This window comes from Octopus sinensis, linkage group LG7 (genome assembly GCF_006345805.1).
Source record: "Octopus sinensis linkage group LG7, ASM634580v1, whole genome shotgun sequence".
NCBI lineage: Eukaryota > Metazoa > Mollusca > Cephalopoda > Octopoda > Octopodidae > Octopus > Octopus sinensis.
Window position 1 is genome coordinate 17,287,114 of NC_043003.1, and position 13,205 is coordinate 17,300,318.

At 30.0% G+C, this 13,205-nt stretch overlaps 1 protein-coding gene across 1 annotated transcript in view; it reads left to right on the forward strand.

Annotated features, from left to right (window-relative positions):
* Positions 1 to 13,205, forward strand: part of LOC115213975 (twitchin) — a 280,495-nt gene that overhangs the window by 112,991 nt on the left and 154,299 nt on the right. The window contains exons 20-22 of the mRNA XM_036504380.1: positions 1,646 to 1,828; positions 3,242 to 3,252; positions 10,517 to 10,610. Of these exons, the coding sequence (XP_036360273.1) occupies positions 1,646 to 1,828; positions 3,242 to 3,252; positions 10,517 to 10,610 (288 nt within the window). The remainder of the gene's footprint in view (positions 1 to 1,645; positions 1,829 to 3,241; positions 3,253 to 10,516; positions 10,611 to 13,205) is intronic.

Sequence of the window (13,205 nt, forward strand, 5' to 3'; positions counted from 1 at the left end):
ACACGGAATAGTTTCTGCAGATAATTAAGTCTCTAAAATGTAGATTACATGCTCCGATCAATATCTTCCAAAAAAAAAATCATGCATTGTTATTACTGTTTGCAATGAATGCTGGTCATAAAGATATAGTTTTGATACGTTCCTGTCAGTTATCTGTTATCTATTCGTCATTCACATTGCATCATGTTCGTAGTTTCATGATCGTTCATGCCATAATTACATATATAAGAGCACTGTTGTAGTTTTTGTTATAACTAATTGTTATTTGTGCAACTGTCATGAGTAATTTTTGTATAATGTCTTCTGTATTCTTGTTTTATGTTATATGTTCATGTAATCTTAACAAATATCTTAAACGATGTTCAGTTAAATTTATGTTTTATATAAATTATAGTTAAACTCAATCATAAAGGCTAAAGTCCTCAAATTATATGTTAATTATTTTAAGTAATAATTATGAAGTACTTTTAAATAGGAATCAATTACAAATAGATTAATTTTGTAATACAGACAGTAACATTATTTATTTCTTGTGAAATCTGCAATTTATTTCCCGCACTGAAACACTTAGAATAAATATAAAAAATCATTTTCAAAATTAATTTCATTTGAGAAAGAATCTTTAAAGATATAGCTGCTGAACTATAAGTAAAACTTTTGCTTTGCTTTTGTTTAATTGATTTGAAATAGCAAGAAATACATATAGCCTATATAATTTTATAAAAAGCCAGAATGTAAGTTGGACATTAATTTTGGCTTTTAGAAGTTGATTTGAATCTTTGGGGAATGAAGACTACTTATGTTATTGCACTGAAGAATCTGAAACCATTATTTAGCAAAATGTACACAAAATTAATTAATTCATTTGGATATTTTAATAATGTAAATGTTAAATAACTGACTGTATGGGTTAAATCTAAAGTCTTTTGGAAAGATGTCAGTATTGATATATATAAGATATGACAATGAAACTTGAAAATGATGATTATTAAGCTATCAATAGAACTTATATGTATGTAAATTATAAATTCAATATGTTCCTTCCTTTCGTAAGCCTCACTTATGAAAGTAAGTTATATTAGTTGTAGTTTGAATTCCGAAAAAAAAAAAAAAAAAAAACCAAAAGCTGTTAACTTAAAATGTTATGGGAAAAACCATCGACATATCTTTAAATTACTAATTAATGCTACATGTCCAATAACATTGAATTTAAAATGCATAGGTTAAGTTTTAAGACTTCGCCATCATGAAATGTATAATGGTTAGTGGTTGTTAAAGATTTCACGAGATATAAAAAAAAAACTATTTCATTGGATCAGCCTCTTTTGAGATGAGTTACTGTCTGAAAGATTTAAAGTCAATTTGTGATTGTTACTGTAAAAGAGTACTTCGTAAACATTTATGTCATTTATCATTATCAAAAAGAATAAGCATTTATACAGATTGGTGAAAATATATTTTAATCCAACCATTTATATTTCAATTCATCTAAATATAATGGTTCCATGAAGCCCTATATATATATATACATTAATTCTGTAAGGTCCAATTTTCATTTAAAATTTGTTGCATGCAAGCAAGCGGTATGCGTACCATCAATCATACTTTATTTTGAGTATCTGCCTTTGCTATGTTCGCAATGAAGAGGATGTAGATGGAATCAACATGTATCCACCTTCATTGAGAGGAATGCCAGACACTGACGGCTATGAAGCCGATGAGGATGACACAGTGATCATACCAAATGGTCACAATATTTGTCCAGAAATTACAACTGAAGACTATGATGGACTTTCTGATGACGACTTCTTCAATGAAGACGATGAAGGTATTTTGGCAGGATGCATCAATCAACAAATTAGTAAAGGTCAAACAATAACCTAAAGGGAATATTATTTTAAATGCTTTGTAAGATGGAGAGAGAGAAATTGAGGGAATGTGTGCATGAAAGAGAAAGTATGAGAGACACAGAAAGATGGAGACAGTGAAGCAAACACAGAGATTACTCTGTCTTATCAGAGGATAGGTCATTACATATGTACAATGTTTTTGGAAACAGAGCACACAGATGCCAGATCATTTTTCTAAAATCCTATCCTTTCTAGATTTCTTTCACTCCATCTCAAAGCAGTTATTCCTTGGGATTGTTGTACCTTAAATATACTGAATCAAGGAACAAAATTATTTTTTCAAAATTTAATATTTACTATAATAAATTTAGAATTAAAAAAATTTGGCAAAACTTGGGACATCAATTATAAATCAGGTATCTTAAATTAAGTTATCTGATTATTAATTTTTGTTAATTTTTGTTAATTTCACTATGCTGAGAAAATGGAATGTAACATGTTCCTTTGATTGAGTATATTTGAAATGATATATAAATATTAGTGATGTATCATATGTAATTTTACTTTTACACGTTTGCTTCTGGTTAATCCTTACACATTTCATCTACTGGGAATATTCTTTATACTGTGCACTCTTAGACACTATTAAGCTATATCAATACATTTTTTATTAGAATTACGGTGTGTCTAGGGTGTACATGGTTAGTTATACCCACAAAGTATCAAAGGATTAATCATTAGCTTCAACTTCCTGACAACTGTTTCTTTCTCTTTGGTTTTATCTTATATTTATTTCAGTTTTCCTAAAACAGATTTCAAGATGACATTACAATAATGCAACAGTCGTAATGCTTATTCCGCATTCCATATGCTGTATGCTCCCACAGCCCTGATTATTTGCTGCTTAGATATTGCGCTAAATATTGGAGCAAGCCCAAACAATTGCTCAGATTCAACAGTTTATTTGCGCTCTTGGCTGAATCTTTGTATATGCGCTGGGAAAAAAAAATTTCTCCAACAATTCCCCTCCTCTGTTTTTTTTTTCTCTTTCAATTTTGCTAATTATATTTTCATTTCAGAAATAAATATATTGCACTAACTGGTAATGTGATGATAAACACTTTGATGTGAAAATATATTTAATTCAATTTATTAGGAAAAATGAATAATTAATTATATTTGCAATATTAATCAATAATATTTTCAGTATGCTCAAAGTCTCTTGAAGTAAATTATATCTCGAAATCATGTAAAGAATTTGAACCTAAATATTTTATAAAATTTAGTATTCATCAGTTGAAGTAAAAATTATATAAATGCTATCTGATTTTATTCATTTTACAATGAACATTTATTAACATTTATCTTTTTTACTTTACAATCAACAATAGGAAAAGAGAGGGTAAGTTGCTTCACTTTCTTCATTGACAAATTATAATATTACTATATATATATATATATATATATCATTGTTTCTAATTCTCTCTAAAGGAGACTAGATATAGTTTTATATTTAGAACTGTATATTTAGGACAGCTGGAAGAATGGTGTTTTACTTGTATAAAATCATCACACATTTTCACAATTATATTTAATGCAAATTTTTTTAGCTATCAAAACAACGAAGAAATAAGGAATTCCAGTAGTTCAATACAGAGTCAGAAAACAAGTGTTTACTTATCAAAAATATTTTTAAAACTTGCAAATGATCATAGTTGAATTATTGGATTTAGCCTCTTCTATAAATTTTCTTTTTATTTAATATAGATATGATATATTGATGTTATCATAAATCGCAGACAATAGCAATTTTATTGGTAGTTTAGTTTATACCAACAAAAAAATATTTGGGCATTTCGACAAAAAAAAATTTGACATTTTCACCGATATGAAAGTCACAGATGCATACATGTTGTTAATTATTTACAAACATGCACACTATACTAACACTTTTAAAGATATACATAACTATCTGGAAGTAAGTGCTAGATAATTCAAAATATTCATATATTTCCTATTAATATACTTATTTCATTTATTTGGCATCACTTCATCCCTATCACTGACAACATGAAAAGACATTAAAAACGATAAGTTTTTTTCATATATTTTGATGGCTTCTGTTATTATTTAAGAAAGTATGAGAGTTTTCAATTTCTTCTCAGTTATCAACCATATAATCTTAGATAAAATTTTTCTCTCATCTTTCATTTCTTTAATGTTTGTGGCACATTGCCTATCTCTTTGGTTTAATCATCACTGCATAATCTCTTATTTTTTAGTGGCGTCTGTCATTGATTACATTAAACTGATAATATACCTTGTGTTGACTGAGCATGAATGGATAAGTAGGTATTTAAAGAGTGGTGCTTTCTAACTACCCACTAGATCTCACTTAGAAATCCACTCTCCATTTTCACAATGTAAAATGTTTTCTCGCCTAAGTTTCGAAAATTTTCGTCCACTTTATGCAAATATTATATATTTCTATATGTTTTTAAAATTATATCTTCATGGAGTTAACTTTGGATTCCTTAATGACAATACAACCTTCGTATAATTACGGTATCTTTGGCCTAACGAATAGCTAGCTGAGTATCCCTCATTGAGTAATTATTACATCAGAGGATCTGCTAGCTAGGAAACATATGTAGCCTGGATTTTACCTCTTTCACTCCCTCAATTTGGATACACACACACACAAACACATATATGTGTGTATATATATATATATATATATATATACATACATTCACACACAAACATAAATGCTTACATACATAATACATACATGCGTATGCTTGTGTATATATATATGTGTGTGTGTGCATGTGTGTATGTAACCAATAAAATACAAAAGAAAAAGAAATATATATATATATATATATATTCTATCAGAATTTTTAAACAAAGAAACAAGGAGTTTGTTGTTTTAAAAGATATAGAATTGCACCTCAGAACATAATGTTATCTCATAGGAAAACTTATTCTTTACTTACTTTGCTAACGGATCTTACATTTTCTTTGTTTTACATTTACAAAGCATTCTTATTGTGGTTACACAAACAACGAAGGAAGTTATCAGGGTGTTACCGTCAGCATTTAAACAATGTATAAAAATTCATTCAGACAACCTGAATATATGTTAGTACACTGTACACTTAACCAATTAAATTCTTTAAAATTTACACAACAGAAAACATATATCTCCCATTTCCACGATGGTTCCTAATAATCATCCTGCCATGGATACTAGGTATATGGATGATACATATCTGTATTTTCGCCGAAAGACATTTATTCGCTACAGTCTAGGCCCATATGAGGTAAATTTTACTTTATTGAGCAGTTAATTTCGAAACATCTAAAGGTATTTCTTGTATTTTGTTAAGTTACCAATAATAACATTTATTTTATTATTTCATTTTACTTCTATTATCACATGACAATCACCATAATTTTTGAGAACCAATAAATGCTAAAATTTAATTGATAGATATTTAGATTAGGTATTGATAATGTTTTTATTGCTATATTTTTTAACTATTCAACTCCCAATTTTTGCTACAGTTTTGAAAATATCTATTCTTAATGTAATTGGGGAAATAAGATTTTCCTTAAAATTGATTTATATAATTTTTTATATTAATTAGTTCACAAATCGCATATATATATATATATATATATATTATATATATATATATACATACATTCACACACAAACATAAATGCTTACATACATAATACATACATGCGTATGCTTGTGTATATATATATGTGTGTGTGTGCATGTGTGTATGTAACCAATAAAATACAAAAGAAAAAGAAATATATATATATATATATATATTCTATCAGAATTTTTAAACAAAGAAACAAGGAGTTTGTTGTTTTAAAAGATATAGAATTGCACCTCAGAACATAATGTTATCTCATAGGAAAACTTATTCTTTACTTACTTTGCTAACGGATCTTACATTTTCTTTGTTTTACATTTACAAAGCATTCTTATTGTGGTTACACAAACAACGAAGGAAGTTATCAGGGTGTTACCGTCAGCATTTAAACAATGTATAAAAATTCATTCAGACAACCTGAATATATGTTAGTACACTGTACACTTAACCAATTAAATTCTTTAAAATTTACACAACAGAAAACATATATCTTCCATTTCCACGATGGTTCCTAATAATCATCCTGCCATGGATACTAGGTATATGGATGATACATATCTGTATTTTCGCCGAAAGACATTTATTCGCTACAGTCTAGGCCCATATGAGGTAAATTTTACTTTATTGAGCAGTTAATTTCGAAACATCTAAAGGTATTTCTTGTATTTTGTTAAGTTACCAATAATAACATTTATTTTATTATTTCATTTTACTTCTATTATCACATGACAATCACCATAATTTTTGAGAACCAATAAATGCTAAAATTTAATTGATAGATATTTAGATTAGGTATTGATAATGTTTTTATTGCTATATTTTTTAACTATTCAACTCCCAATTTTTGCTACAGTTTTGAAAATATCTATTCTTAATGTAATTGGGGAAATAAGATTTTCCTTAAAATTGATTTATATAATTTTTTATATTAATTAGTTCACAAATCGCATATATATATATATATATATATATATATAATAAAAATCATATACATTTATATCAATTATATTGCATTATATAACAAATTATATAGTATTATAATGTTATTATGTGGCATTACTATAATGTAGTACTGTAATACTATATAGTATCACCATATTATATTTTTGTATGGTATATTGATATAAGTGTTAAACTTAACATTATTTTTGGAAATAAAATTGTTGATTGCACTCAGCTACCTGACAAGAGGCACTGTGTACATACTGACACACACACACACACACACATGCATATATATATATGTGTGTGTGATATGTATATGTTTATATAGTGTATAAATATATGTGTGTAAATGTGTATCTCTAAATATGTATACTACACACACACACACACACACACACACACACACATATATATATATATATATATCATCATCATCATTTAACATCCAAAAGCACATTGGTGGATGATCAAATTCTTTTAAAAGTTGAATGTTGATAGTACAAAACAAATGGTTTCATGCAAAAAATGTACAAATATTTGATCATAGTTTAAATAATAATACAGTCACTCTAACAAGAATGGCTGAACTTCCAATATTATTCAAACTATGGTTGAATAATTGCAAACTTTATCAAGTTTGTAACATGACAGTTGGAAGAAAAAAGAAGTGCACCAGCTCTAGAATATATAAGTACATGTATGTCTGTTGGCATGTAAATATGTATATAAATAGGTATGTGGTGAAGCAATTAGCTGAACCCTAATTATAATTATGCTTATGATTATAAAATATAATTTTACCTATAAAGGTTATTTCAATGTACTGATCTACTTGGTGAAATTATTAAGTAATTGATTGATTAATTAATTAATTTGATTAATAAATTTTACTCTTTATTATTAATTTAAAATATATAAATAGGGTGTAAGAATTTATTACTTGTAAACATCTTTGTATTTTCTATAGAAATTATGTGCCCAAGGTCATTTAATTATTGGGACGTAATCTTTTCTTTATAAAATTTATTCATCTCCAATGACTCAAAGAGTTAGTATAAACCGCAGTTTTGATCTGACTTTATTATGATATGCAGAGAAGAAATAAAATTATGCCTGGTAATCACATCAGTCTTTTAAAAGTGCTTTAGATTTTGTGAGCTGCTCAGGCTTTGGAGATATTTGCATTTTAGAAATATAAAAATATCTAAAATTCCTGAATTCTCTTCCATAAATCCAATATATATATATATATATATATAAATGTGATGGTGCAATTTTCTAATGCTGCTAACCATACTTCTAAAAATCATAAGAATCAGTAATTTTGATATTTTGTAATTAAGGAAAGCTGAGTAAGATATAAATTATTTAACAAACAAAATTCACGTAGGAAAACCACCCTCAATTACATTTAAAGACGATAGCTAAAAGTTTGGTTGGCTTCATAAACAGCCAGCCAAATAAGATACAATCCACCATCTAACTTGAAACTTGTGAACTTTAGTATGCTATAAAAAAAATTGTGATTTAATTATTGTTTTGAAAGTAAGTCTTTAATTAATAGCACCTTTTTAAAGGTAGATTTATCTTATTATTGCCCACCAAAAATTATATAAAAGGCAACATACCTTGGAATTATTCCTTTGGTAATTACCATTAGAGCAAAAGCGTTGGATCCCATCAAAACATCCAGCCCATGTCAACATGGGAAGTGGAACTAAAGATGATGATGACAATGATATTGATAACGATGATTACTAATTTCCATACTTTTGTAAAAGAAACTATTAAAATACCATTTATAATAGAATAAATGTTCCGCAGCAGCAGAAGTATCCATGTTTTATTTATACTTTATGAAGCATCTATCAGCTCTTCCTTAGAATTTGTAAGTTTCAGTAAATAGAAGAAAATTAAGATTCACATTTTCAAATACATACTATCTATACTTTGTTACATATTTTTCTCATTACATAAACTTTGTTTATGATCGTATATCAGGACAATGATCCTCAAGCAAACAACTTAATTTTCTATTATCTCATCATGTACTGTCAAGACGTTTGAAAGGTCTTCTTTTGATGTAAAGATTAGAATGATACAAAGCATTGAAATAATATTTGTGCTAGTTGATATCATCTTATTAATGCTACATAAGGAATACCATTTATTTTGGGTTGAAAATGTTATCAGTATTACAAGTGCTGATATCAACTTAATGCTACATTCAATGCATAGTATGCAATTTTATATGCCAACAAATATATAATAGTAGAAATAATTGCTTTCATCTTGAAAAAGAGCTAAAATATAGCAGAGCATAGACATGGGTGGTTAAGTGCTGAAGCTTCATCCAATGAAATCACTTCTACAGGTTATTTTTTTTTATCAGAACATAGTATGTTAATGTATGCAAATGCAGTTGGAACATTTTTAGGAATTCCTTCACTTGTAGTCTTTGAATGAGAATAGTATTATAATATAATCAATTTTGAAATATAGATGCAAATATGATATCATCACCATCATCACCATTAAAAGCAGACGTTAAATGATGATGATGATGATGACATCATATTTGCATCTAGTTTTAATTAATTTTATCATCATCATCATCATCATTTGTGGAGGCACGTGGCTTAGTGGTTAGGGTGTCAGCATCATAATCGTAAGATTGTGGTTTCGATTCCGCGACCGGGCAACACGTTGTGTTCTTGAGCAAAACACTTCATTTCACTTTGCTCCAGTCCACTCAGCTGGCAAAAATGAGTAACACTGTGATGGACGGGCGTCCGGTCCAGTTGGAGAACACATACGCCGTAAAAACCAGGAAACCGGGCCCATGAGCCTGGTTAGGCTTTAAAAGGGCGCATTTATTTTATTTTTTATCATCCTCATTTAATGTCCGTTGTCTATGCTGCAAGGGTTGGACAGTTTGACCAGGGTTGGAAAGCTGGAAGACTGCATCAGACTCCAGCTTCTCATATTTTGCAAATAATGTTGAAAAAATATCACAATTTTTGTCTTCCATAACAAATTTACAAATATTCACTCGTAGTTTTGTAAAAGGATTATCTCAAAACACCTTTTTAAACATACAAAGACAGATATGAACACACACACACACACACACACACACACACAAATACATAGATGCATTCATGCATAATATATACTGCATACATATCTGTGGGTGCATATGCCTGCATGTGCATATATATAATTACATATCTACATACACACACACACACACACATATATATATATGCATACATATACAAACATATATATTAACTTTTACAATAATATTGAGTAATCCTTCAGTTTTATGTTAAATTGTTCTTATATATAATTTGGCATATAAACATCTTGTGTGTGTGTATGTATGTATGTGCGTGTGTGCCTCTGTGTGTGTGTGTATATGTGTGTATATATATATATATATATATGCATACACATATGTATGTGTTGTATATGTGTGTACATGTGTCTGTAACTTATAAAATAACTTATAAATATATGATGTACACACACATACACACTTGACAGGTTTTCACGAAGATTTTGTCACCAAATTCCAATCATAATTTATTGTTAAACACTAGGTCATGGTAGGAGGTACTCAACCATAGTATGGTGAATTCATAAACATTTACATCTTGCTTTGTATAATAAGACAATATTGTGAAAATGTGTGATAGAAAATGTTTACAAGTGTCAATACATTCTTCAGCAATTATATGAAATATGAATAAAATTATTAAATTGAACTTGATCAATATATTGCTTTTATTATAACTGTATTTATATCTTTAAATCATTTAAAATGATTTAAAACAAAATAACATTTGATATTATTCCATACATACTTTCTTTGGGATTACAAGCAACATTTTATATAAAATATAAATATTGTATTTAATTAAAATATATATTTGTAGGTTCCTTTCATTTGCTGGCAGGGATAGAATATTTAATATATTTTGTAAATAACCAGAATTAAATTGCATTTCATGTTTACTAATGAGATGATTCCTATTACAGGATGAAGGAAGAAGAGCTTCAAAAGCTCAAAAGGGAGCCCGACCACAAGGCCCAACATTTTCAAAACCTGCAGAAAACAAGGTTGTTGTTGAGGGTAAGCAAACTAGTCTATACCTGTTCAAAGAATTTATTTTAAGCAACAAATCTTTATCATAATGCAACACTTTCGTGAACAGTATGGTGAAATTTTCACAAAATGTATTACTTTGAAAGAAAAAGACTTTTTGAAATCAATTGTAAATTAAGAGAGTTGTAGTTTACTTGAAACATTGTAGTATAGAAGTAGAAAATGAGTGAAATGAGAAATAAGGAAAGCTTTTAACAATGCAGAAAGTTTTTTAGATATTTATATTTTGGGTGCTGTTGTGTGGACGCTCCCAGACGATGAAGTAGGCTATCCCAATACGTAGATATAGAGGGAGAAGCCTAGACGTCAGGAGCACAGCTGTGTAGACTAGAACAGTAGTAGTGGAGCAGAATAGAGTTGAGTAGTAGAGGCATCCGAACATGGGACATAACAGTACAGACGAGGATTTCGTAGCTCACCTAGGATTTCGAAGTACACACAACCACTGTGTAGCATTGCGACATAAGAGGTGCAAAGGCCTTGCTACAGAATACAATCTAAGAAATGCGTGTTTACATAGACCCTGCCGTTTTGGATAGCCTGGTGTTTGAGTTAACAGCAGTAGCAACTCTCCAAATGTTGGTGTAGTTAGTGTTATAGATGTCACATTGAGGAAAGTGGTGCTGGTCATGGTGAAGACAGGCTGTAGGTTGGAAGCAGTGAAGTCTTCAGCAGGAGTGGCTGTGTGGTAAGTAGCTTGCTTACCAACTACATGCTTCCTGGTTCAGTCCCACTGCGTGGCACCATGGCCAAGTGTCTTCTACTATAGCCTCGGGCCGACCAAAGCCTTGTGAGTGGATTTGGTAGACGGAAACTGAACGAAGCCCGTCGTATATATGTATATATATATATATATATATATGTATATATATATATAATATATATATATATATATATATATGTGTGTATATGTTTGTGTGTCTGTGTTTGTCCCCCCACCATTGCTTGACAACCGATGCTGGTGTGCTTACGTCCCCATAACTTAGTGTTTCAGCAAAAGAGACTGATAGAATGAGTACTGGGCTTACAAAGAATAAGTCCTGGGGTCAATTTATTCGACTAATGGCGGTGCTCCAGCATGGCCTGCAGTCAAATGACTGAAACAAGTAAAAGAGTAAAGAGAGTAAAGAGTATATTACCAACATACAATCAAATATGTAATTGATTTAAGTTCTTTTATAATGTCATCTGTAGGCAAAGTATGGTCAAAATGTTTTAGATGTTTGCTTCACAGCCACAAGGGCCTGCATTTGGTTTCATTGTATGAAATGTTGGAAAAATGCCATTTTCTGTAGCATCAGAGCAACCTTGTGAGTGAAAATGAGTCAATGGAAACTATATAGAAGTCTGTCATGTGAATTGTACTTGCAATTCAAAAGTCACCCACTCTGTCACAATGATTCTTATTTCTTTATTGCCCACACGGGGCTAAACATAGAGGGGACAAACAAGAACAGACAAACGGATTAAGTCGATTACATCAACCCCAGTGCGTAACTGGTACTTAATTTATCTACCCCGAAAAGATGAAAGGCAAAGTCGACCTCGGCGGAATTTGAACTCAGAACGTAGCTGCAGGCGAAATACCTATTTTTTTACTGCCTACACGGGGCTAAACAGAGAGAGGGCAAACAAGGACAGACAAACGGATTAAGTCGATTATATTGACCCCAGTGCGTAACTGGTACTTAATTTATCGTCCCCAAAAGGATGAAAGGCAAAGTCGACCTCGGCGGAATTTGAACTCAGAACGTAACGGCAGACGAAATACGGCTACGCATTTCGCCCGGCATGCTAACGTTTCTGCCAGCTCACCACCTTCACAATGATTCTACTTGAGAATTACATTATGCATCCATGTGTCTACAGAATTCTCAGCCACTTACATGTTAATTCAAGAGAAGGTAATTTGATTGAAGAAAGAACTGAATCCTCATTATCAAATGATCCAGGTCCACCGTAGTATCATCTCTTAAATTCATAAACAATAAAAATGACATAGAAGTGTTAGTTTTAAATCTTTTCCAAATTTTCCTGGTGACAATACAGTGTCATTGAAATTATTTAATTGGAAGAGTTCTGAAATCTGTTTCGTACTCATATGGACAATACTTGCTTAGCTGCCAAGCTAACTTTATCAGGAAATAAGATATTTCCTGATTATAGTTGTGAAACTAAATTTTCTTCAGTGTAGAAGCATTAACCCTTTTGCTACCATATTTCCATTGAGATGCTCTGTGTTTCTTTCAGTTAATTTTAAATATAACAAGGATTTTAGTAAAATAATTTAGTTATCATTAAGCTAGTGTGAGGAGCATAATTTGTGACGAAGGTTTGGTGGAAGATTCTAATTCAGAACTTGTGAGAACAAGATATATGATATACAGAGCCAGATGCAGTTTCAGGTGGGTTGGTATCAAAAGGGTTAGGAATTGTTTCTCTCTTATATATTTTACCGTATTTCTGTTGAGATGCTCTGTATTTCTTTCAATTAATTTTAAATATAACAAAGAATTTAGTAAAATAACTTAGTTATCATTAAGCTAGAGTTAGGAACATAAA